The 27,361-nt window shown below is 41.7% G+C and overlaps 1 protein-coding gene across 5 annotated transcripts in view; it reads left to right on the top strand.

Annotated features, from left to right (window-relative positions):
- LOC137371953 (solute carrier family 35 member F5-like) overlaps window positions 1–27,361 on the top strand; it is a 119,041-nt gene that overhangs the window by 40,126 nt on the left and 51,554 nt on the right. For 3 of the 5 annotated variants that reach the window (XM_068035115.1, XM_068035112.1, XM_068035113.1), the window contains exons 10-12: window positions 4,004–4,091; window positions 4,277–4,338; window positions 22,640–22,690. In XM_068035115.1, coding sequence (XP_067891216.1) covers window positions 4,004–4,091; window positions 4,277–4,338; window positions 22,640–22,690 — 201 coding nt within the window. The remainder of the gene's footprint in view (window positions 1–4,003; window positions 4,092–4,276; window positions 4,339–22,639; window positions 22,691–27,361) is intronic. The other 2 variants (XM_068035116.1, XM_068035114.1) reach the window with 1 other exon arrangement.

Below are 27,361 nucleotides of genomic sequence, written 5' to 3'. Positions count from 1 at the left end.
GCAAAGGAAGTTTATGTAACCTGCCTTAAAATTTAACCTTTTAAGCTCTGGTGTCATTCTGGTGAATCTGCACTGTGAGTCCTGCAAGGGCAGTATAACTTTCCTGAGGTCTGTTGCCCAAAACTGAGTGCATTATTCCAGATGGTGTCTGAACAGGCTTTGTAGATCTGAAGCATCACCTTCCTGACTTTTGAATTCCAGCCCCTTGGGATAAATACCAATATTCCATTCACCTTATTCATTACTAGTTGTACCTGTGCAATCTTTTTCTTAAATGAAAATAGAAAATGCTGGAAATATTCAGGTCTGGTAGCACTTGTGGAGAGAGAAACAAAGTTAATGTGGAGAATTGTCCCAGGGTCTTGGAGACAGGGGTGGGGATGGGAGGGCAGTGCCAGAAAAATGAGAAAAAAAAACTTTGGGCTGGTTTGCCAGTGTGTTCCCGCCTCTGACTGCTTTTCCCAGGTGCAGTTTGATGGAAAAGTCATGAGCTCCCACAATTGACATGGGAAGGCAATTGAAGTCATTAAGGAGGCAATTGACAGGGATTTTCCCTGTGGAATCCCTCTTTGCCAACAGGGCAGCAGTCTCACGCTATGTCTCCAACCCGGCAGTTAGGAGAAAGCGAGGGCACAGTGGGAGCGACTGCATTACTGAAACTAACAAGCTGATAATGCTTTGATCAGTTGCAATGGAAAGCTACAGAAATGGGTCAGGCTGTGAGGCTGCCTTGCAAAACACTCCCTCTTTCTGAAGGTGCTATCACTGCTTAACTGTTGAGTGCCAATTGCCTGCAAGCCACTTCACCCACCCTCAGCTGCACTTCCTTGATGCCAGCCTCCAGAGCGGCACAGGAGCAGCTTATGCAGTTGCACCATCCCCCTCTGCTGATTGGTCTAGGACAGGGGGCTTACCGCTGCTAGATGTTCCAGCTACAGCAGGAGCAGCAGCACCAGCTGCCTTCTCTGCAGCCACATATCTACAGGGCAGACAGGTTGGCCACCGAGATGTAAGTGGAAGGAGGCGAGACCCCAAATAGTGGGTCGACATGCAGAGGGCCAGCTATCCCAGCATGTGCGAGCACCAGTGCCTCAAGAGATTCAGGCTCTCATGGCAGGTTGCTGCTGACGTCGTCTTTCTCATGGTGTAAGACTGCCCTCCCAGCGGACCAGGGAGCGCGCATTGCCAGTAGCCAAAAAGGTGCCTGTTAGTGGAGGCCCTCTCCACGGATGCTGCCAGATCTTCTGAGTATTTCCAGCATTTTCTGCTTTTATTTCAGATTTCCAGCATCAGCAGTATCACTTTTCTTTTTTTGCTTGGGGGATGTGGGCATCACTGGCAATACCAGCATTTATTGCCCATCCCGAACTGCCCTTGAGAAGTTGATGGTGATCCGCATTCTTGAACTGCTGCAAACCATGTGGTATAGGTACACCAGTGACGATGAAGGAACAGCAATATAGTTCCAAGTCAGAATGGGGTGTTGCTTGGAGGGGAACTTGCAGGTGGTGGAGTGCCCATGCACCCGCTTCCCTTGTTCTTCTAGATGATGGAGATCATTGGTGTGGAAGGTGCTAACAAAGAAATCTTGGCAAGCTGCTGAGTGCATCCTGTGGATGGTACACACTGCTCCAACTGTATGCTGGTGGTGAAGGGAGTGAATGTTTAAGGTGGTGGAAGTGATGCCAATCAAGTGGGCTGTTTTGTCCTCTGAGGTAGAGTGTTGTTGGAGCTGCATTCATCCAGACAAGTGGAGAGTGTTCCATCACACTCCTGACTTATGCCTTGTCGATAATGGAAAGCCTTTGGGCCTTCGTGAGGTGAGTTACTCACCTTAGAATACCCATCCTCTGACCTGCATTTGTAGCCACAGTATTTATGTGACTGGTTCAGTTAAGTTCTTGGTCAGTTGTGACCCCTGGATGTTGATGGTGGGGGATTCACTGATGCTAGTGCAGTTGAATGTTCAGGGTAGGTTATTAGACCCTTTTTGTAGATGGTATTGTGCAGCACAATGTTACTTGCTTTTCAAATTCATTAACATCTAAATCTCTTTGCTCCTCCATAGTTCCTAGTCTCTTGCCATTTAAAAAAAAAATCTAATTTAACTTTCTCAGCTTCAAAGATGATCTCAAACCCCACCCCACCCCACCCCACCCCACCCAATCTGTTGCACTGAACTTCACCTGCCATCTATTTTCCCACTCACTGTATGTCTTATGACCCTTTGTAACCTCCTGTTCCCATCTACACAACTTACTATTCCCCTTAACTTAGTGTCATTTGAAAACCTGTGTATCCAAACCTATTCATTCATCTAAGTCATTAATATACATGCTGAGACCCCTAGGGAACACTACTTACCACATCCTGCCACTCAAAACATCCTCTTTATTTCTACACTCTTATCTCCTACCTCCCAGCCAATTACCAATCTATGTCACAAGGCTACCCCCAATTTCATGCCGTCCTACTTTCACTAATAATCACTTGTGCATAACCTTATTGAATTCCTTGCCAAAGTCCATAGAGACAACACCATAGACACTCCCCTATCAGTCATGCTAATAACCTCAAAAAGTTCCACTAGATTAGTCACACATGATCTATCCTTCACAAATGCATGCTGATTCTCTCTTTGATCAGCTCATGCTTTCCTAAATGCTCAATCAGTCCATCTCTGATAGATTCCAGTAATTGATAGGTCTGTAGTTACCTGATTTCTCTCTCCCTCTCTTCTTAAATAACAGATTGGCATTTCTTATTATTGCTTATTGCTATTATTCCTTAATAATTGACATTGCAACCACGAACAATTTGTCACATATTGTCTATATTTTTTAATTATCACTTTAACAGAGGTTGTGGAAAACGTGTTTTTATTATCCCCCAGAACTGCTTTTTGAATCATTTCTGAAGGAAATTATAATTGTAAGTTCCTGTCCACCTCGTGGTTAAATTGTTTCCCATGTTGCAGTAACAAATATAATTGCTCAAAAGAAGGACCATATTGGTCCAAATGGGATGCAGGATCAATTCCTCAATATTTATTGGAATGTACCTTGCAGAGAGATGTTGGTACTATTAAAAATATGCAGATGTATCTGTAAAGAAATGCTGCTCTTACAGAAAAAAACTTCTTTCTGGTAAAAATGAATTCAATGCTAAAATGACTTGTAACAGTGCCATCTAGTGTTATACAATTTTTGCTACCTGAATAAAGTTGGTAATGGGTCATAAATGTTGTAGAGACATAAATAGTGCAAAGATTAAATGTCCATTGAAAATGCCAAAGTTAATTCATAAACGATGTAAGACTGGTGAAGGAGTTGAAACCAGTTAGTAAGGTGTGATTTATTTGAAAATTTGTTCAAATATTGTTGACTCAATTTCAATTCTATATCTATATTCATTCCTGTTATCTAAACAATTTTGGCTGTTAAGTTTTTTTTTGTCCAGATACATCTTATCTGATGTTTGTAAAAAGCTCAACTCACTGTTAACACCCTCTGTAACTCTAACCACCTAATCCCACTTAACCGCATAACAATAATATAAGAGCAAAATACTGCAGATGCTGGAAATCTGAAATAAAAACAAGAAATGCTGGAAATACTCAGCAGGTCTGGCGTCATCTGTAGAGAGAGTAGCAGAGTTAATGTTTCAGGTCAGTGACCCTTCATCAGAGCCCCATCCTGGTTTCTACCTGCTTATCTGGCCCAGCCTGTTTACACACACTATCTCCTCAACCCACAAACACCACAATCAGAGATTAATTAGTAATTATGTGTTAAACTATAATTGTAATTTGCACATTGACCTTTATATTAAAAAAAATTGAGTAGCATTCCTATTCAAAATGAAATTTCAGGCATGTTTAGATTTCTTAATCTATAACTGAGTGTGTTAAAATAGATTCCTAAGAAATCTATACACACACTTCTATCATTTTACATTTCTAAATTAATTTGCTGGCTGGTTGAATAATTGTTTTCTTGTACAGGTCTCTTCACCCTACTTCTAGCTGCAATGTTTCCAAGCAACAGTGGAGACAGATTTACACTATCCAAATTATTAGCAGTCATTTTAAGGTATGTATTGATGTATCAGTAAAATTTGAACCATATAAGTTTTGTTCAGCTATATGATTTTAGCTGTACTTAGTACCTTTTACTGAGTGAAAATGTTTCAGTATTTCTGCTGCAATGCAGCTTTATTCTCATCTTTACAGGTGTAACCCTTGTAACACAAAATAAACATGTTTTTGTTCTTTTAGCATTGGTGGTGTTACCCTAGTAAGTCTGTCGAGTGATGATACAGAGGGGAAAGGCATAATAGGTAAGGATTTTGCTCCCTCCATTTGTAGATAATGCTGAAAATAAACATTTTATGGTGCTATTTACCTTTCGTATACCAACTTGTGCAGTGTTCAAGATGCATTTTTATTTGTGTGCATAACCATTACAAAATAGAGTACCAATTTTATTAGTTAATCCGGCATATGTAATTCCAGCACAGTACAATAACTAGGTTACATCAGTAATGAATGAAGAATTTTCACTGCAAATTCTAGTTATAGACGTTCCTGTTATAATGTGAATTACATATTTTTAACCAAAGCCCCCAGACTGCAATCAATGGGAAATCATTTCAGTTTTCAAGAATTTCTATTGTTATGCTATTAGTCTCGCTGCAAAAATCCTGGAAAAAGTTGAATCTTGTTGGATGAGGTGTAACTGGGTTTTTAATGGCATACTAATTTCATAATTATTGCTGAACACCTTTACTGGCCCTAAGAAGCTAATTTTATGTTTGTGGAATGTCAAATTTCTCCACAATAAAAAAGTTCCACATATCTTTAAAAAAAAATGTAAGTTTGTTTATCTTAATTCTAGTTTCTACCTTAATCCAATCATAATCATTTATTTCGCTATGTAAAAATTTGAATGACGTGAAGGATATTAAATGCTCTTAACTTCCTGGTTTGTTGTGTGTGAATGCTTCAATGTGATTGGCTGCTTCCCTGTTTGCTAGCATCACTGCAACTGCACGCCAAGAGATCCCCATACCTTGACGCCAGATTTAAACTGCCTTCTGGAAAGGGAAAACTATGCCATGGAGGTTATTCGTTCTTTGTGGCATAGTTTTCTTTGAAGATGGCTGTGAGTGCCATTGATTCGCAGCTGACTGCAAAATCTAGGCCAATATTTACTGCATTGTTGGGACGAATGAGCTTAAATTGAAAAGCATAAAAAAGCGTCACTGATAGTGGCTTGCATGATGACTTATAAGAGTTGATGGCCAGCATCAGTTAGAATCCTAGAGAGATACAGCACTGAAACAGGCCCTTCGGCCCACCAAGTCTGTGCTGACCATCAACCACCCATTTATACTAATCCTACATTAACCCCATATTCCCTACCACATCCCCACCTTCCCTCAATTCTCCTACCACCTACCTACACTAGGGGCAATTTACAATGACCAATTTACCTATCAACCTGCAAGTCTTTGGCTGTGGGAGGAAACCGGAGCACCCGGTGGAAACACACGTGGTCACAGGGAGAACTTGCACAGGCAGTACCCAACCCAGAACCGAACCCGAGTCGCTGGAGCTGTGAGGCTGCGGTGCTAACCACTGCGCCACTTGCCAGTTACAGTAAAAATTTCACTTGATAACCAACAGACAGAGATGTTTTCAGAACAAATTATTGCTAGCTGTTAGAGAAAATATGTTTTTTTTTATGCTAGGTATTTTCTGAGGTTCAGCATCACTGGCCACTTCCGTAAACAGAACTTTCATCACTTAGAATCCACAGCGTAGCTTTTCGGCCCAATATATAGGTCAATAATAGTGAGACTCAGGAATTGCAACAGAGGACCCTTGTACTTTTTACTGGCTATGTTGGACACATGTTCTGCCACATGGTACTCCATTCCTCAAAAAACGGTTGAAAAAAATCTGATTAGGCTGGCACTGAGACTCTCAACTAAAAAGTGGTTTTATTTTTATGAGACAATGAAATAAACAGTAAACAGTAAAATGCAACTTATTCTCCTCCACAGTATGTAAAAGAATACTCACTTTCTGTCTCAAGATAGAGCACCTGAGCCATGTGCAAACTGGCATAGGCAAATAAGTTTAGAGAAATTAACTCATGGGTCAATGTCTGGTGTGGTAGAATTGGGTTCAGGTTCCTGGGACACTGGAACTGGTACTGGGGAAAGTGGGGACTGTACCGTTGGGACAGTCTACACCTGAAACGTGCTGGGGCAGGTGTTCTAGTGAGCCACATAATTAGGGAGAGACGGTTTTAAACTAAATTGTGAGGGCAAGGGATCAAATTTGGAAAGATGTGGTAAATCAAAGAGTAGAGACAAGGCAAGAGAGAAAGGTATAAATATGGGAAATTATAAACAGACCATGACAGGAAGGGATAGAGATTACGAATCTACGAGTAAATCAGCAGTCAAGGCTAGATGTTACAAAAATAATAAAAGGACAAAACGAAAGGCTCTGTATCTGAATGCACGTAGCATTCGAAACAAAACAGATGAACTGATAGCATAAATAGAAATAAATATGTACGATCTGATAACCATTACAGAGACGTGGCTGCAGGATGACTTAGATTGAGACCTGAATATTGAAGGCAACGTGGCATTCAGGAAGGACAGGAAGCTAGGAAAAGGTGGAGGGGTGCCTCTGTTAATTAATGATGGTATTAGCACATTAGAGAGGGATTACCCAAGTTCAGGAAATGAGGATGTAGAAGTGGTTTGGGTAGAGATGAGAAATGATAAAGGCAAGAACTCACTTGTGGGTGTGGTTTACAGGCCCCCTAACTAACCACAAGGCAGGACAGAGAATAAAGGAAGAAATAATAGGAGCTTGTCAGAAAGGTACGGCGATAATCATGGGGGATTTTAATTATGTATAGACTGGAAAAATCAGATGGGCAAAGGTACCCTAGATGAGCAGTTCATAGAATGTTTTTGGGATGGTTTCTTAGAACAGCATGTTCTGGAGCCAACCAGAGCAGGCTATACTAGACTTGGTATTGTGCAATGAAATAGGATTAATTAAATGACCTCATTGGACAAAGTCAGCATGGGTTTACGAAAGGGAAATCATGCTTAACAAATCTAGTGGAGTTTTATGAGGATGTAACTAGTAGAATAGATAAGGGAGAACCAGTGGATGTGGTGTATTTGGATTTTCAGAAGGCTTTTGATAAGGTCCCACATAAGTGGCTAGTGTGCAAAATTAAAGCACATGGGATTGGGGGGTAATATACTGGCATGGATTGAGAATTGGTTGACAGGCAGGAAACAGAGAGTAGGAATAAACGGGTCTTTTTCCAGGTGGCAGGCAGTGACTAGTGGGGTATCACAGGGATCAGTGCTTGGGGCCCCAGCTATTCACAATATATATTAATGACTTGGGTTAGGGAACTAAATGTAACATTTCCAAGTTTGCAAACGACACAAAACTGGGGGGGAATGTGAGCTGTGAGGAGGATGCAAAGATGCTCCAATGTGATTTGGACAAATTTGGTGAGAGGGCAAATGCATGGCAGATGCACGGCAATCCACTTTGGTTGTAAAAACAGAAAGGCAGATTATTATCTGAATGGTGATAAATTGGGAAAGGGACGAGACCTGGGTGTCCTTGTACACCAGTCGCTGAAAGCAAGCATTCAGGTACAGCAAGCAGTTAGGAAGGCGAATGATATGTTGGCCTTCATTGCAAGACGATTTGAATACAGGAGCAAAGCCTATATTCACTAGAGTTTAGAAGAATGAAAGGGGATCTCATAGAAACCTGTAAAATTCTAACAGGACTAGACAGACTAGATGCAGAGAGGATGTTCCCGATGGCTGGGGAGTCCAAAACCAGGTGTCACTGTCTCAAGATACGGGGTATGCCATTTAGAACCGAGATGAGGAGAAATTTCTCAACCCAGAGTGTGGTGAACCTGTGGCATTCTCTACCGCAGAAGGCAGTGGAGGCCAAGTCATTAAATATATTCAAGAAGGAGATAGATATATTACTTAATGCCAAAGGGATCAAGGGATATGGGGAGAAAGCTGGAACAGGGTACTGAATTAGACGATCAGCCATGATCTTTTTTGAATGGCGGAGCAGGCCCGAAGGGCCGAATGGCCTACTCCTCTTATTTTCTATGTTTCCATAGTGAAGACACCCTAGGTAGCAGCGATCATAATATGATTGAATTTTACATTCAGTTTGAGGGAGAGAACAATGGGTCCAAGACTAGTCTTTTAAACTTAAATAAGGTCAATTGTGAGGGTATGAAAGCAGAGCTAGGCAAAGTGAACTGGCAAATTAGGTTAAGGGATAGGTCAGTAGAGATGCAGTGGCAGACAGAATACGCAGAATAGATACATTCCAATGAAAAATAAAAATTCTAAGGGGAGGACCCACAATCTGTGATTCACTAAAAAGTTAAAGATAGTATCAAACTTAAAGAAAAAGCATATAATTGTGCAAAGATGGGTGGCAGGTCAGACAATTGGACAGAATATAAAGAACAGCAAAGAATGACAAAGATTGATAAGGAGGGAAAAAGTAGGGTATGAGAGAAAGCTAGCTATAATTATAAAAACAGATAGTAAGAGTTTCTATAGTAATTTAAAAAGAAAAGAGTTAACAAAGTGAGCATTGGTCCTATAGAAAGTGAGTCTGGAGAATTAATAAGGGAAAATAAGGAGATGGCAAATGAATTGAAGAGATATTTTGCTTCAATCTTCATAGAGTATACAAGTAAAATCCCAGAAATAGCTGTAAATCAGGAAATGGAAGGGAGGGAGGAATTCAGGAAAATGACCATCACCAGAGAAGTGGTGCTGAGCAAATTGTTAGAGCTGTGGGCTGACAAGTCCCCAGGTCCTGATGGACTTCATCCTAGAGTCCTAAAAGAAGTGGCTAGTGAGATAGTTGATGCGTTGGTTTTAATTTTGCAAAATACCCTAGATTCGGGGAATGTTGCATGAGATTGGAAAATAGCGAATGTAACTCCTTTGTTCAAAAAGGAAGGGAGACAGAAAGCAGGAAACTAGAGGCCAGTTAGCTTAAAATCTGTCTTAGGGAAAATGTTAGAAGCTATTATTAAAGACATTATAGCAGGGCACTTAGAAAAGTGGCACAGTGGGCAGCACAGTGGTGCAGTGGTTAGCACCGCAGCCTCACAGCTCCAGAGATGCGGGTTCGATTCTGGGTACTGCCTGTGTGGAGTTTGCAAGTTCTCCCTGTGACTGTGTGGGTTTTCGCCGGGTGCTCCGGTTTCCTCCCACAGCCAAAGACTTGCAGGTTGATTGGTAAATTGCCCATTGTAAATTGCCCCTAGTGTAGGTAGGTGGTAGGGAATATGGGATTACTGTAGGGCTAGTATAAATGGGTGGTTGTTGGTCAGCACAGACTCGGTGGGCCGAAGGGCCTGTTTCAGTGCTGTATCTCTAAAATAAAAAAAAATAATAAATAAATAAAAATTCAAGGTAATCAGGCAGAGTCAACATGGGTTGTGAAAGGGAAAACATGTTTAACCAATTTATTGGAGTTCTTTGAAGAAGTAACATGTGCTGTGGATGAAGAGGAACAGGTAGATGTACTTAGATTTCCAGACGGCATTTGATAAGGTGCCACATCAAAGGTTATTGCAGAAAATAAAAACTTATGGTGTAGGTGTAACATTTTGGCATGGATAGAAGATTGGCCAGCTAATAGGAAACAGAGTAGGTATAAATGGGTAATTTTCTGGTTGGCAAGATGTAACGAGTGGTGTGCCACAGGGATCAGTGCTGGGGCCTCAACTTTTTAGAATTTATATAAATGACTTGGATGAAGGGACCGAAGGTATGGTTGCTAAATTTGCTGATGACACAAAGATATAGGTAGGAAAGTAGGTTGTGAAAATGTCATGAGGCTACGAAGGGATTATAGATAGGTTAAGCGAGTGGGCAAAGATCTGGCAAATGGAGTATAATGAGGGAAAATGTGAAATTATCCATTTTGGCAGGAAAAATAAAAAAGAAGCATATTATCTAAATGGTGAGAGATTGCGGAGCTCTGAGATGCAGAGGGATTTGGGTGTCCTAGTGCATGAATTGCAAAAGGTTAGTGTGCAGGTTAAGCAAGTAATTAGGAAAGCTAGTAATTGGGCCGCACAGTGGCGCAGTGGTTAGCACCGCAGCCTCACAGCTCCAGCGACCCGGGTTCAATTCGGGGTACTGCCTGTGTGGAGTTTGCAAGTTCTCCCTGTGTCTGCGTGGGTTTCCTCCGGGTGCTCCGGTTTCCTCCCACATGCCAAAGACTTGCAAGTTGATAGGTAAATTGGCCATTAGCAATTGTCCCTAGTGTAGGTAGGTGGTAGGGAAATATAGGGACAGGTGGGGATGTGGTAGGAATATGGAATTAGTATAAATGGGTGGTTGATGGTCGGCACAGACTCGGTGGACCGAAGGGCCTGTTTCAGTGCTGTATCTCTAAACTAATAGAATGTTATTGTTTATTGCAAGGGGAATTGAATGCAAAAGTAGGGAAGTTATGCTTCAGTTATACAGGGCATTGGTGAGAACACATCTTGAGCACTGTGTACAGTATTGGTCTCCGTATTTAAGGAAGGATGTAAATGCATTGGAAGCAGTTCAGAGAAAGTTTACTAGACTAATACCTGGAATGGGCGGGTTGTCTTGTGAGGAAAGGATGGACAGGCTAGGCTTGTATATGCTGCTGTTTAGGAGAGTAAGAGGTGACTTGATGTTTTTTTATTCGTTCGAGGGATGTGGGTGTCGCTGGCTATGCCAGCATTTATTGCCCAACCCTAATTGCCCTTGGGAAGGTGGTGGTGAGCTGCCTTCTTGAACTGCTGCAGTCCTTGGGGTGTAGGTACTCCAGCAATGTTGTTAGGAAGAGCGTTCCAGGATTTTGACCCAGCGACAGTGAAGGAATGGTGATATAGTTCCAAGTCAGGATGGTGTGTGGCTTGCAGGGGAACTTGCAGGTGGTAGTGCTCCCATGCATCTGCTGCCCTTGTCCTTCCAGGTGATACATGTCATGGGTTTGGAAAAGACTGTCGAAGGAGCCTTGGTGAGTCGCTGCAGTGCATTTTGTAGATGGTACACACTGCTGCTACTGTGCTTTGGTTGTGAAGGAAGTGAATGTTGAAGGTAGTGAATGGGGTGCTAATCAAGTGGGATGCTTTGTCCTGGATGGTGTTGAGTTTCCTGAGTGTTGTTGGAGCTGCAGCCATCCAGGCAAGTGGAGAGTATTCCATCACACCCCTAACTTGTGCCTTGTAGATGGTGGACAGGCACTGGTGAGTCAGAAGGTGAGTTACTCGCCGCAGAATTCCCAGCCTCTGACCTGGTCTTGTAGCCACAGCATTTATGTGGCTGGTCATGGATTCAGTGATGGTAATGCCATTGAACGTCTAGGGGAAATGGTTAGATTCTCTCTTGTTTGAGATGGTCATTGCCTGGTACTTGTGTGGCATGAATGTTACTTGCCACATACCAGCCCAAGCCTGGGTGTGTGCAGTTTTGGTCTCCACATTTAAGAAAGGATATTCTTGCACTGGAGGCAGTGCAGCGAAGATTTACTAAATTGGTCCCTGGGATGAGGATGTTGTCTTATGATGAGAGGCTGAGTAAATTGGGCCTATATTTTCTGGAGTTTAGAAGAATGAGAGGCGATCTAATTGAAACATACAAGATTCTGAAAGGGCTCGATAGGGTAGAAGCTGAGAGATTGTTTCTACTGGTCAGGGACTCTAGAACGCGAAGGCACAGAATCAGGTTATGGGGCCGATCATTCAGAACTCAGATGAGGAGAAATTACTACACTGAAAAGGATTGTGAATCTTTGGAACTCTCTACCCCAGAGGGTTGTGGATGCTCCATCGTTGAATACATCTAAAGCTGTGATTGATAGATTTTTGGTCTTGCAGGGAAGCAAGGGATATGGGGATTGGGCAGGAAAGTGAAATTGAAGCCCAAGATCAGCCATGATCATATTGCATGGTGGAGCAGACTTATGAGCCATATGGTCCAATTCTGCTCCTATTTCTTGTGTCGTGCTGCATATGGATATGGGCTGCTTCAGTATGTGAGGAGTTGTGAATGGTGCTGAACATTGTGCAATCATCAGCGAACATCCCCACTTCTGACTTTATATTGGAGGGAAGGTCATCGCTGAAGCAGCGGAAGATGGTTGGGCCTCGAACACTACCCTGAGGAACTCCTGCAGTGATTTCCTGGGACTGAGATGATTGACCTCCAACAACCACAATTATCTTCCTTTGTGCTAGGTATGACACCAACCAGCGGAAAGTTTCCCCCCGATTCCCATTGATTCCAGTTTTGTTCGGGCTCCTTGATGCCATACTCAGTCAAATACTGCCTTGATGTCAAGGGCAGTCACTCTCACCTCACCTTTGGAGTTCAGCCCTTTCATCCATGTTTGGCCCAAGGCTGTAATGAGGTCAGGAGCTGAGTGGCCCTGGTGGAACCCAAACTGAGCGTCAGTGAGCAGGTTATTGCTGAGCAAGTGCTGCTTGATAGCACTTTCGACGACCCCTTCCATTACTTTACTGATGATTGACAGTGGACTGATGGAGCGGTAATTAGCTGGGTTGGACTTGTCCTGCTTTTTGTGCACAGGACATACCTGAGCAATTTTCCTCGTTGCAGTGTTGTAGCTGTACTGTAACAGCTTGGCTATGGGTGTGGCTAGTTCTGGAGCACAAGTCTTCAGAACTATTGCCAGAATGTTGTCAGGGCCCATAGCCTTTGCAGTATCCAGTGGTTTCAGATATTTCTTGATATCACCTGAAGTGAATCAGATTGGCTGAAGACTGGCATCTGTGATGCTGAGGGCCTCAGGAGGAGGCCAAGATGGATCATCCACTTGTCACTTCTGACTGAAGATGGATGAAAATGCTTCAGCCTTGTTTTTTGCACTGATGTGTTGGTTTCCCCCATCATGGAGGATGGGGATGTTTGTGGAGCTTCCTCTTCCTGTCAGTTATTTAATTGTCCACCACCATTCACGATTGGATGTGGCAGGACTGCAGAGCTTAGATATGATCCATTGGTTGTAGGATTGCTTAGCCCTGCCTCTTGCATGTCGCTTCTGCTGTTTGGCATGCAAATAGTCCTATGTTGTATCCCCATTTTGATGTATGCCTGGTGCTGCTCCTGGCATGCCCTCCTGCACTGTCCATTGAACCAGGGTTTGTTCACCCCCTGCCCACCGGCTTGATGGTGATGGTAGAGTGGGGGATATGCTGGGCCATGAGGTTACACATTGTGTTTGAATACAATTCTGCTGCTGCTGATGGCCCACAGTGCCTTATCGATCCTCCTAATTCGTATGTTCGTATGTAGAAGTTAATATGCATGGCTTCAATCCGGCCTACCTCCCTTTCTGGCCTGAGACAAAAATTAAAAGATGTAGCTCTTGGTCTGCTTGCTCCCAAGACTTTAACACTGACTGTAGATTGATTATTTGATAACTACACATGAAGCCCAACATAAATGCATCATTGGAGACCCCTGCCCACTGAGCTGTCCATTAAAGAAGATTACACTGAATCAATGACCCCATCACCTTCTCAAATGTGTCTGTCCTTAATTTTAGATTCCCCATAACAGATGTGAGACTAACAGACCTAATTTCTTAGTTTCTGTCTCTCGCTGTGCCCTTTCTTAATAGCTGTCAGTCAAACCCATTGCCCCAAGGCTGATCTTAATTCTTTGATCTGTGTCAAGGTGACTTGCTTACCTATAGAAATATGACCCAAACTCCATTGAAATTATACTGAACAAAGAGGTGGCTGCTCTAAAATAATTACCAAAGGTGAACATTCATCCATCAATATGGTTCGAATAGCCACTCTTTGGCAATGGCCAGGATGATTTTTTTTCATGGGATGTGGGTGTCATTGGCATGTCTAGCATTTGCTGCCCATCCCTAATTGCCCTTGACAACTGAATGGCTTGCCAGGCCATTTCAGAGGGCAGTTCAGTATCCACCACATTGCTGTGGGTCTGGAGTCACATGTAGGCCAGACCAGGCAAGGACAGCAGATTTCCTTTGCTAAAGGGCATTATTGAACCCGATGGGCTTTTACGACAATCTGATATTCAATTTGCAGCTGGCCTGACACAAATTTTCAAATCCTCTCTGGCCACAGGAGAGGTACCAGAGGACTGGAGGACAGCAAATGTGGTGCCATTATTCAAGAAGGGTAGCAGGGATAAACCAAGTAATTACAGGCCAGTCTGACATCAGTGGTTTGGAAAATATTGGAAAAACTTCTGAGGAACAGGATTAATCTCCACTTGGAGAGTCAGGCATTAATCAGGGATAGTCAGCATGGCTTTATCAGGGGGAGATCATGTCTAACTAACTTGATTGAATTTTTCGAGGAGGTGACTAGCTGTGTAGATGAGGGTAAAGCAGGTGATGTAGTCTACATGGACTTCAGTAAGGCTTTTGAAAAGGTCCTGTACAGGAGATTGGTTAAGAAGGTAAGAGCCCATGGGATCTAGGGCAATTTGGCAAAGTGGATCCAAAATTGGCTTTGTGGCAGGAGGTGGAGGGTGATGGTAGAGGGTTGTTTTTGCGAGTGGAAGCATGTGACCAGTGGTGTACCACAGGGATCAGTGCTAGGACCCTTGCTGTTTGTAGTGTACATTAATGATTTAGACGTGAATATAGGAGGTATGATGAGTAAGTTTGCAGATGAAACGAAAACTGGTGGTGTCATAAATAGTGAGGAGGAAAGCCTTAGATTACAGGACGATATAGATGGGCTGGTAAGATGGGCAGAGCAGTGGCAAATGGAATTTAATCCTGAGAAGTGTGAGGTGATGCATTTTGGGAGGACTAACAAGGCAAGGGAATATACAATGGATGGCAGGACCCTAGGAAGTACAGAAGATCAGCGGGATCTTGATGTATTTGTCCATAGATCACTGAAGGCAGCAGCACAGGTAGACAAGGTGGTTAGGAAGGCATATGGGATACTTGCCTTTATCAGCCGAGGCATAGAATATAAGCAGGGAGGTTATGATGGAGCTGTATAAAATGCTAGTTAGGCCACAGCTGGAGTACTGTGTACAGTTCTGGGCACCACACTATAGGAAAGATGTGATTGCACTGGAGAGGGTGCAGAGGAGATTCACCAGGATGTTGCCTGGGCTGGAGCATTTCAGCTATGAAGAGAGACTGAAAAGGCTAGGGTTGTTTTTCTTAGAACAGAGAAAGCTGAGGGGGACCTGATTGAGGTATACAAAATTATGAGGGGCATTGATAGGTTAGATAGGAAAAAACGTTTTCCCTTAGCGGAGGTGTCAATAACCAGGGGCATAGATTTAAGGTGAGGGGATTTGAGGAAAACATTTTTCACCCAAAGGGTGATTGGAATCTGGAGCACACTGCCTGAGGGGGTGGTAGAGGCAGGGACCTTCACAACATTTAAGAAGTATTTAGATGAGCACTTGAAACGCCATAGCATACAAGGCTATGGGCCAAGTGCTAGAAAATGGGGATTAGAATAGTTAGGTGTTTGATGGCCGGCACGGACTCGATGGGCCGAAGGCCTTGTTTCTGTGCTGTATAACTCTATGACTCTATTTAGCACCAAATTTCCACTCTACTGTGTTATTTCGATTTGTTTAAATTATTGTATAGTTCATTTTTTTGCAAAGATTGGCTGAATTATTGGAAGTAGGCTATATAAACCTCGGCCTAGATTTTCCTCTGGCAGGAATTCCATGGAACTGCAGCAGGATGGGCATTGTACTCACCTATGACTTTCAAAGCTGACCCCAGTATGTTTTTTGAGGGCTTCTGGTAATATTTCTGCCAGTGCCAGGAAGCCTACCAGAGCTGGGGAAGGGGAGGAATATAACATTGCAAGCCTTGAATGCCTTCCTCAGTAAAATCTTCTGGCTCTGCTGAAAAAGTAAAGGAAATTTGAAGTGCTGCTTTGGCCAAGTTCAGTCATTCGCCTGGTTTAAAATTGAATCCCCAATCCCCCTCCTCAACTCTCTAGTTTGACATAAATTCCAGCTTGAATGAAGTGAAAGTGAGTAGACAGAAGTGCTATTGTCTGCTAGCAGCACTTTATTTGAGGTCAGTCATAATCTTTGAATCACTAGTACACATATACACAGGATCTGGATATCATAATCATATGTGCATTACGAGGTAATTTTGAATCAAAGTTACATCAGCTGCATTGTAACTGTTTTTGACTCAGTGATGTGAAACCAAAGCAGTGTAACAGTACCCAGAGATAGCGGGAGGAAAATTTCACTCTTTTTAAAATATAACCACCAAATTCTTCCACTTGCATAAATTTTCATTAGCTAAATTGAGCAACTTGTATAATATGTGTTGCTAAAATTAAAATAGCACTAGATCATAGACTTAGTGTCCTGGTCATTCCTAAGCTCAGGTGAGGAGACAAAGAATTGGAACTAACTTGTTTCTCTGTCAATGTGCATAACCTGAATGGAGAGTAATAGCTGTACAATATGATGAGTATTTCTGCAAGGAAATTTGTCATTTTACAAATGAAAAGTTGTCACACAAGTAGCCATAATTTTGTTTATGTTGCCATTAAGCCTCAATTAGGGCTTTAGCCCAGTGCCAATATGATGTTGGATAAAACCATTGTTGGTTGCCTAATTTGGCAGACATATTCAAAGACTTCAAGATACTTTCTGATTTGGGTCTCCTGGAGTCTTTAAAGACAAAAAGAGGCGATGAACAAAAAACACAAAGTAAGAAATGGTTCCCCATCCTATATTATTGAAGCTGGTATTTAAACCAGCTCATACCATGAATTTTTTATTTGTATCCTTTCTCTCACTACCAATCCTTTGCACTTGTTTGTTATGTTTCTTCCTCTCACTAACCACCGCCCCACCCTCACTCCCATTCTAAGCTTTTCCTGCATCGAAAAGGGCACATGGTCCACCATCAGTGTTGCTGTTGTAGTTTGCTGTGAGATGCACTTTCCTTTCAACACTTACCCTTAATTTTCCTTGGCTCTTTTCTGCAGCAGCATGATTGGGGTTCAGGACCACACCTGTGCCCCACCACTTTGCTGTGTTGTATATTAGCATTCTAGCATGCTGTTTGTTGTTCCTTCAATAAAAATTTTCATCAAAGTTTACTTTTGGTTAAAAGTAAACTTGCGCATATCCAAGCAGTTATCAAGCTATGCAAATAAACGGCTTGGCCTAATGGCACACAAATCACATCTAAAAATTTATCATCAAATCAAATATGTAGAAAACTACAATTAATTTAATTAAACAACTTGGATTTGGAAGCTATAAAAGTATTTTGCATACATCGGTTGGAAATTTGCAAGTAGTCCAATCAAATATTATTTGAACACTGATGGAGTACATTTTACTAATTCCTTTTGCTGTGAGAATTATTTCACTCCATACAACTGGAGAAAATTCTTTTCCCACCTTTTCTATTTTGCCACAGGTAAATGGCAATCATTTGAAAGTCTTGGACTTGGCAAGGTAGTACATTCCCAAATTGAAGTACTTACAATTTAATATATTTGATTAATATAATTATTTATAATAATTAGTCAAATCTCTTACGCTGTTGTCTATAAGCAGTTAGGGCCAGAAGGTGAGAGATAATTGAACCAACATGGTGGAGCAGGGAGAGGCAAGAGTAAGAGAGTGGAGGTGGAGCAGAATGGGGAAGAAGTGGCAGTGGGAGAGGGAAGGGAAAGAAGAATGGAGAAAAGAGGGACTGTGGAAGGGGGTTAGTGGGATTTATGCATGCTTTTGTCAGCACCAGAAGGGGGAAAACTTGCTCAGTGGGAAGTTCAAGGTCAAAAATTTGGTTGGTGAGGGTGGGTATTGTTGCATGCTGATATCTTGTTTAATTTATGGAAACTTTGACCAGAAAACAAGCAATGTTTTTTTCTATAAACTAACCAAACTTGCTAGTTTCTAACTACACTAGACTTCTGCAGTATCTTAAACATTTTACAAAGAACTCTAAAATTATTCATGGCAGCACTCTTACCTCTAAAGGTAGGTTGAAGCCGCAGTCCAGAACTTGAGCGCATCAGCTAGGCTATTCAGTGTAATACTAAGTCCTTCTTAGGCACTCCCTCAAGAATGTGAATGACTTTCTTCCACTCCAACGTTGTGGCTCCTTAGGTGACTGAGTAGTCCAATTCTGGATCTGCAGACTCTGCCACAGGTGGGGCAGGTGGTGTTTGGTGAGGTGAGTGAATGGGATGCTCAAATTTCTAAATGCCCCTTCCGCTGTTTTCACTTGGTCGCTGCCTGGGCATGTTGACGTTGTTCAAACTGGCTGGCACCTTTGCGGATGCTTCTTCTCCATTTGGGCGGTCTCAGGTAAAAGAGTTCCACGAGTCAGTGGAGATGTCACATTTTTTCAGGGAGGCTTTAAGGACATCCTTGCAAAGTTTCCTCTGCCCTCCTGAAAGCCTCCTGCCATGATCGAGCTCGGAGTAGAAAGCTTGTTTTGGGAGTCTTGTGTCAGGCATGCGGATGATGTGGCCCGTCCAATGTAACTGACTAGCCAACCATTGTCTCGATACTGGGGTTGGCCTGAGAGAAGACACTGATATTGAAGCGCCTGTCCTGCCACTGAATTTGCAGGATCTTGCAGAGGCACCACTGGTGATATCGCTCTGGGGCTTTGAAATGTCTGTTGTACAGTGTCCATGTTTCCGACACATACAGGAGGGCAGATAACACTGCGGCCCTGTAGACCATGAGCTTGGTGCCAGGTTTGAGATCTCTGTCGTTAAAAACTCTTTTCCTCAGATGACCGAAGGCTGCACTGGCACACTGGAGGCAATGCTGAGTTTCATCGTCGATGTCTTCCCCTGCTGAGAGGAGGCTCCTAAGGTATGAGAAGTGATCCACATTGTCCAGTGGTTTGCCGTGGATCTTGATTGTCAGGTGACAGTGATGCGCTGCAGGAGCAGGCTGGTAGAGGACCTTTGTCTTCCAGATGTTTAGCTTAAGGCATGTTCTTCCATACGCTTCCATGAATGCATCAACGAGGTAATACTGAGTACTGCATTGTCACAGGTGCTGTCTTTTGATCAGATGTTATACCAAGGTCTCAACTGCCTATTCAGTTATATATAAAAGATTTCATGGCACTGTTTGAAAAAGAGCAGGCCAACATTTATCCCTTAACCAAAACAGCAAAAACAAATTAATCTCATTTGTTGTTTTTGCATAGATATGCTTCCATGTTTGCCTACATAACAATAGATTCCAACAGTAGTTACTTGGCTTTGAAATACTTTGGGACATCCTGAGATCATGAAAGACACTATATAAATGCTAGTTCTTAATTTATATGTTGAGTCACTTATCCAGCACTTTTTGGATTAGCAGTAAAAGCTATTGAATCATCAGTGAGCAGCACCCACTGCTGACTTTGTGACAGAAGATAGGCCTTTCTTGAAGCAACTAAAGATGGATAAGCCAAAGACGGGATCCTGAGCAACTCCTGCAGTAATGTCTTAAGGCTGCAATGACTGGTCTGTGATAACTACAGCCAAGTATGATGACACTACTGGGGCTTTTCTCCAGCAAAAGAGAACTGCCAGCAAATACTGCTTTGATGTTGAAGGCAGGCATTCTCATCTCTCTGTTTGCATTCAGCTCTTCTGTCCATGTATGGATCAATGCTGTAGTAAGATCTGGAGCTTACTTCTGGAAGAACCCAAAATGAGAGTTGGTGAGGAGGTTATCAGTAAATGCATATTACCTGATGGTCGTATTCATGATTTCTTTAGTTACTTTGCTGACAATTGGAAGGAGGCTGATATAGTGATAATTGGTTGTTCTAGATTTGCCCTGCTTTTTGTGGATTGCAAATATTTGAGCAATTTTCCATTCTTGGGTAGATGCTGGTATCATAGCTGCACTGGAAAGTCTTGGCTAGATCAAGTGCACAGGTCTTCAACGCTACAGCTGGGATGTTGTCAGGGCCTGTAGCCTTCACTGTATCCTGTCAACCCACTTTTCTTAAAGTCATGCGGAGTGAATCAAATTGGCTGGACAGCAGCATCTTTGATAGTGGGGACCTCTGGAATCATCCTTTTGGTGCTTTCGGTTGAAGACACTTGAAAACCCCTTCAGCCTTGTTTCTTACACTGGTGCTGAACTCTGCTATGTTTGAGGATGGGAATGTTCATGGAGCCTTCTGCTCCTGTTAGTTGTCTGATTATCCACCACCTTTTTCAACGAGATATGATAGGGTCAGACAGCCTTATTTTGATTTGTTGGTTATGGACTGTTTAGTTCTATCTGTAGTCGTCTGCTTTTGGTGTCTCCTGAATTACAACAGTGACTGCACCTTAAAAAGTACTTCATTGGCTGTAAAGCGCTTTGAGATGTCTGTTGTCATGAAAAGCGCTATATAAATGCAAGTCCATCCTTCCTTTCATCTTTTTTCTTTCCTTTTTCCCTTCCTCTTCCCTGGAAACCCTGTATGCATGGTACTGCTCCTTGCACACTCTTCCACACTCCCCATTCAATCAGGGCTTGATGATAATGCACGGGACATTTTACACATTGTGGTGGTTTCAATTCTGCTGTTAATGGCTCAAGGCCCGACAGAGATGTCTGTGTGCCTCAACTTAAGAGCTCCTGGTGAGTGTAAAATTAGAAATGAACCTCGCCATTAACACAAAATCCTTTTTTTGGCATACTAACTGGACAGGATTGAAAGATAAACATATCTGGTAATATGTTTAGGAGAGATAGAATAGGTAGGAAAGGAAGAGGCAATATTGGTGAATGATGGGACCCATGCAGTATAGGGAACTGCAAAAAAGAGGTTCAGGTAAAGTCAATATGGTTAGAGACGAAAAATTAAAAAGGGATTTTTACATTAGTAGGCTTGTACCACAGTCCCTTAATTGTCGTTGGAAAATAGAAGATAAATTCATTGGACAGATATGAGAAATTAGTAGGAATAACAAAATTATTGTGTTAGGAAATTTCAATTACCTATTTATTGATTGGGATAGGGAGGGAATGAATGGAGAAAAGAGAACTGATTTCCACAAGGTCTGCAGTATTCCTTCCTCAAGCTGTATGTTTCTATATGCACATAGAACTGCCTCAAGCAGTACATTGGGTGGATCGTTGAGATGTCCATCATTGGGCCTGGCTGAATCACAACAAGTGATATCAGGCATCACTCTCTACTGCCAAGGCCACTTCAAGATCATCCCAAGGAGCAAATATAACCCCTGGTTTCTTTTCTCTTTAAACCCTGCCTCCCTTGACTCTTGCCTCTAACAAAAAGTGCAAGTTGCTGATAGAACTCTTCCTCACTAAGAGTGAGATAATCTGTTCAGCTGCCTGTGTTCCTTATCTTTGCTCACGGAGCCAAATTACTCCCTAGACTCTCTCCTGCCCTAGCCCTGAAATTTCTCTCCCATTTCTCCTCATGCAGTTTCCCACTTCCTCCTTACTAAATCCCATTTCCATTAACCTGCTAGACTTTCCTTCCTGGCTCCCATACTAGCTGGCATTGTAAATGGTTCCCTTTCCTCGGATACTGATTCCCTTCCTTTCAAAACTGCATCCTTTTGAAACTAATATTACAGATTACAGTTGTGGTGTACTTCACGGCTGCCATCATTCTAACTCAAGAAAAATGTTATTTCAATGTGCAATGACTAGCAATGTTTCCAAATTTTGCTTAATGAAATTTTGTCAAATTATTTTATATACTAATCTACATATTGTTGTGGAATTCCAAACAATAACACATTTCCTGTTTACTTCTGCACTAACAGCATTTGATATTGTAATACAATCCATTTAATGTCCTAATTTTTCAAGGTTAACGTACCTCAGCTGGATGCAACTAAACCAAATTTATATGCTAATACATCAGAACTTATTCCCCAGCTAATCAAGGCATGATTGGCACTCTAATTGATTGTGTGATTTCATCATGAATATGCCAGAATATGATCAGCTCTCAACTTTAAATTAAGCTTGTAATCACCGTTGATTGTAATCAGCTGTTGTACCTTATTTTCTACAATGATCTGTACTTCATATTCTGATGCTTTTTTAAAATATTTAACTTCTAGTTCTGTTTGTACTTTTAGTTTTATGTTGATATTAATAAACAATATATAGTTACTTTCTCAAAGCTTCTGTAAAACTGCAGATTGCCAGTTCTTAAACTTTCAGCCAAACGCCCATATACTTGAATGTTTTGGGTTTGCAGGGTATTCACAAACTTTGGTACTGTGACAATGCAGTAAAGTATTGTAAGTCTGAAAAACACTGTGCTGAGCGAACACAAATAAACGCACAGAAATATAAATTTAGCTGAACACTAAAATTCACTGTTCATGTGTTGTTGGCCTGGATATACAGAATCAGGTGCTGTTCATTAAACTTGGATCTTTCATGATGCTTTGCATGGGTTTGAATTGCAGAAGCTGCATCCTCGAGGTGTTGCCCCATGTCCATATTAGCACCACATTGCATTAGCATTTGTCACATTTCTAACAACCTGGTTCTTCTTTCCTTAATGCCCACATGACAGCAAGGTGGGACATATCGTCAACCATCCTAGGAGAGTGTGTTGCATCCCTAGGTAAGTTTCTAGGATCAGAAACAGCATCATTGCCAGGAGTTTAAAAGTTAATAGATATTCAAAGATGGACTTTTCCCATGAGCTCAATAGATTCATGAGTCCAGTACTGTTGGAAGTCCTGTTGTGCCTGAATCTCAAATGCCCTTGTTGAGTATCATTGATTTCTGGTACTCTGTACTGATCTGACATGGTATACTGCCTTTTCCTGTATGCTCTGCTTTGGGCCTCACCACCTTTGCTTGATATCTAAAATGGACCTCTTGGTTATCCAACTTTTTAATTTGGTCAGATCCACTGCCAATTTATAGCCTACTTCCTGGACACCATCGGTCAATGCAGCTAAAGAGAAAATTCTGGTGTTAAAACTCATTGAAATTAGAGAAAGTTTAAGACACAGAGGCCACTTGGCCCTTTGTGTCTGTGCAGGCTGAAAATCGATCTACCTATTCTAATCCCACCTTCCAGCATTTGGTTCATAGCCCTGCAGATTACAGCATTTGAGGTCTGTATCCAGACTCCTTTTGAATGAGTTGAGGGTCTCTGCCTCAACTACTCTTTCAGGCAGTGAGTTCCAGACCCCCATCCCCCTGCGGGTGAAAAGGTTTTTCCTCATCTCCCCTCTAAATTTTCTGTAGACCAATCACTTTAAATCTATGCCCCCTCGTCACTGACATCTCTGCTAAGGCGAATAGGCCCTTCACCTCCACTCTATCCAGGCCCCTCACAATTTTGTACATCTCAATCAAATCTCCCCTCAGCCTTCTCTGTTCCAAGGAGAATAACCCCAGCCTATCCAATCTTTTCTCGTAGCTGCATTTTTCCAGTCCTGGCAACATCCTCATAAATCTCCGTAACCTCTCCAGTGCAATTACATCCTTTCTGTAATGAGGTGACCAGAACTGCACACAGCGCTCAAGCTGTGGCCTAACCAATGAGTTATATAGTTCCAGCATAGCCTCCCTGCTCTTCTATTCTGTACCTCGGCTAATAAAGGAAAGGATTCCATACGCCTTCTTAACCACGTTATCGACCTGTCCGGCTACCTTCAGGGATCTGTGGACATTCACTCCAAGGTCCCTCGCTTCCTCTACAGTTCTCAGTATTTTCCCATTTATCGTGTATTCCTTTGCCTTGTTTGACCTCCCCAAATGCATCACCTCACACTTCTCCAAGTTGAATTCCATTTGCCACTTTTCTGCCCATCTGACCAGACTATCAGTATCTTCCTGCAGCCTACAGCTATCCTCCTCACTATCTACAGCCAATCAATGTAGATATTTTGTTTTTGTAACTGTATTGTTTTATTACCAGTCTGTTGTTCTGATTTGCTACTCTTTTTTGTTTCTCTGCATAGTTTACATGATATCAGGGCTATTATGTGAAGTTACTGTTTAAATCTCAAAGGAGATACTCTATCCATGCTTGTCTTGTCAATTAAACATAATCTTGATTAATATTTTTGTCCATCTAATTCTCTCTCTCTGTTTAAAAACTGCTGAGACATTGTTGGAGGAACTGACAGAAATTTCTAAGCCTAAACATGTAGAAGAATTAAATTACCATAAACCACTGAAGTGACAAGAATGCTGTCTGGGTTGATGGTTGTTTTTGTAGATCCTTTAAGTTAGGTCCCTTACACTGTCACGCTTTCTAATTTTCACTGCCAGAACTCATTTCATATAGAGTTAGGACAAACTGTTCTGGGAATCACGAGAATTCTAAGTTTTTTTAATATCACTGAATAGAAGTTGTCTTGCAAAAGTTCAGTTAATTTTTAAACTTTTTAAGCAAAGCCACTTTAGAACTACATATTTCAACCTCAGTAAATTTTAGATTGTGTAATATTAAATAGGTGGAATTGGGTGTTAAAAATATTGTTTTAATATGTTACATTAAAATATGTACCTGTAAGATGCATGGAATTTGGTTGTGCTAATTTGCCCAATACTTCCCCTTATGTAAATTTCTAAAAATATATTTCCATGTGTAAACAAATTGAAAATAATGTTTAAGTGAAATACAAATGAGTTGCACAATTTAAAAAAAAAGTTAACAGCTTTCATTTCAAGGCTTTCATAAAGTTCCGAAAGCCGCTTTCCAATATAAATTTGGGTAAATCAACATAACGTTCATCTAACTGGTAGCATTACTTAACCATAGCTTTCGTGTCCTGTAACACCACTGTCATATAGTGCTTATATATAGAACAGTACACATACATAGAATCAGTCTGGGTAGAAATAAGAAATAGCAAGGGAAAGAAGACCCTGGTGGGAGTAATCTATAGGTCCCCAAACAGTAATTCCGCAGTGGGGCACAGTATAAACCAGGAAATACTGCGGGCTTGTAAGAAAGGTACGGCAGTAATCATGGGGGATTTTAATATGCATATAGACTGGATTAATCATATTGGCAAGGGGAGCCTCAAGGGAGAGTGCATTGGATGTATTGGAGATTGTTTTTTGGAGCAATATGTTGTGGAACCAATCAGGGAGCAGGCTATTCTAGATTTGGTATAGTGTAATGAGGTGGGATTAATTAATGATCTCATAGTTAAGGATCCTCTAGGGAAGAGTGATCATAGCATGCTGGAATTTCAAATTCAGTTTGAGGGCGAGAAACTGAGTCCCACACTAGCGTTCTGGAGTTAAACAAAGGTAATTACATCAACATGAGGATAGATTTGGCCCTAGTGGACTGGGCAGGAAGACTAAAAGATAGGACAGTTGATGAGCAGTGGCAGATGTTGAAGGAGATATTCAAATCCTCCCAACTAAAATATATTCCAGAGAGGAAGAAAGATTGTAAGAGGGAGAAAAGCTAGAAAGCTAAGGGTAACATAAAAACGAAAACTAAGGTCTTGGCAGGCTGGAAAATTGGAAACATTTAAAGGTCACAAAGGGTTACTAAAACGTAATAAAAAGAGCAAAGGTAAATTATGAAAGAAAATTAGCGCAATATATAAAAACAGATAGCAAAAACTTCTATAAGTATATAGAAGGGAAGAGAGTGACTAAAGTGAATGTTGGTTCCTTGGAGGGTGAGACTGGAAAGTTAATGGTGGGGAATACAGAAATGGCAGAGACACTAAATCAGTATTTTGCCTCAGTTTTCATGGTGGAGGACACTAGTACCATCCCAATAGTAACAGGTAATGCAGAGGTTATAGGAAGGGAGGTACTTAGAACAATCATCATCACCAGGGAAAAAGTACTGAGCAAACTATTAGGATTGAAGGCAGACAAGTCCCAGGGCCTGATGGCCTGCATCCTAGGGTCTTAAAGGAAGTGGCAGCGGAGATACTGAATCCATTGGTTATAATATTCCAAAATTCCCTGGATGCGGGAATGGTTCCAGTGGATTGGAAAAATGCTAATATAACGCCGTTATTCAAAAAAGGAGGGAGGCAGAAAGTAGGAAACTATAAACCAGTTCGTTTAACATCTGTCGTTGGGAGATTGTTTGAATCTATTATTAAGGAAGTAATAACAGGTCATTTAGAAAGTCAAAACACAATCCATCAGAGTCAGCATGGTTTTATGAAGGGTAAATCGTGTTTGACTAATTCTTCGAAGATGTAACAAGTGGATAATGGGGATCCTGTAGATGTCGTATATCTAGACTTCCAGACGGCATTTGATAAGGTGCCGCACAAAAGGTTAATGCACAAGGTAAGATCACATGGGGTTGGGGGCAATTTATTAGCTTGGATAGAGGATTGGCTAACCAACAGAAAATAGAGAGTCGGGATAAATGGGTCTTTTTCTGGTTGGCAAGATGTAACTAGTGGGGTGCCACAGGGTTCGGTCCTCAGGCTCCAACTATTTACAATCTATATTAATGACTTGGATGCAGGGATAGAAGGTACTATAGCCAGATTTGCAGATGACAATGAAATAGATGGGATAGTAAGTTGCAATAAAGAAATAAGAAATTTACAAATGAATATGGATAGGTTAGGTGAATGGGCCAAAATTTGACAGATGGAGTTTAACGTGGATAAGTGTGAGGTTATCCATTTTGGTCGGAAGAATGGAAAGGCAGATTATTATCTATATGGAGAGAAACTTCAGAGTGCTTCGGTGCAGAGGGTTCTGGGTGTCCTTGTGCATGAATCGCTGAAAACTAGCATTCAGGTACAGCAGGTAATAAGGAAGGCAAATGGAATTTTGGCATTTATTGCTAAAGGAATAGAGTATAAAAGTAGGGAAGTGTTGCTGCAACTGTACAAGGCATTAGTGAGACCGCACCTGGAATATTGCGTACAGTTTTGGTCCCTTACTTGGAGGGATGTAGTTGTATTGGAGGCAGTTCAGAGGAGGTTCAGTAGATTGATTCCAGGGATAAGGGGTTTGTCTTATGAAGAGCGATTGAACAGTTTAGGCCTTTACTCTCTAGAGTTTAGAAGAATGAGAGGAGATCTAATTGAGGTATATAAGATGATTAAGGGGATTGACAAAGTAGACGTAGAGAGGATGTTTCCTCTGGTAAGGCAATCTAGAACAAGAGGTCATAGTTTTAGGATAAGGGGTAGCAGATTTAAAGCAGAGATGAGGAGAAATTACTTCTCTCAAAGAGGCGTGAGTCTGTGGAATTCACTACCCCAGAGTGCGGTGGATGCCGGGACACTGAGTAAATTTAAGGAGGAGATAGACAGATTTTTAATTAGTC

The sequence above is a fragment of the Heterodontus francisci genome, chromosome 7 (assembly GCF_036365525.1).
Source record: "Heterodontus francisci isolate sHetFra1 chromosome 7, sHetFra1.hap1, whole genome shotgun sequence".
Lineage (NCBI taxonomy): Eukaryota > Metazoa > Chordata > Chondrichthyes > Heterodontiformes > Heterodontidae > Heterodontus > Heterodontus francisci.
The sequence above is the reverse complement of the archived record's forward strand: the minus strand, read 5'-3'. Positions and strand labels throughout refer to the sequence as shown.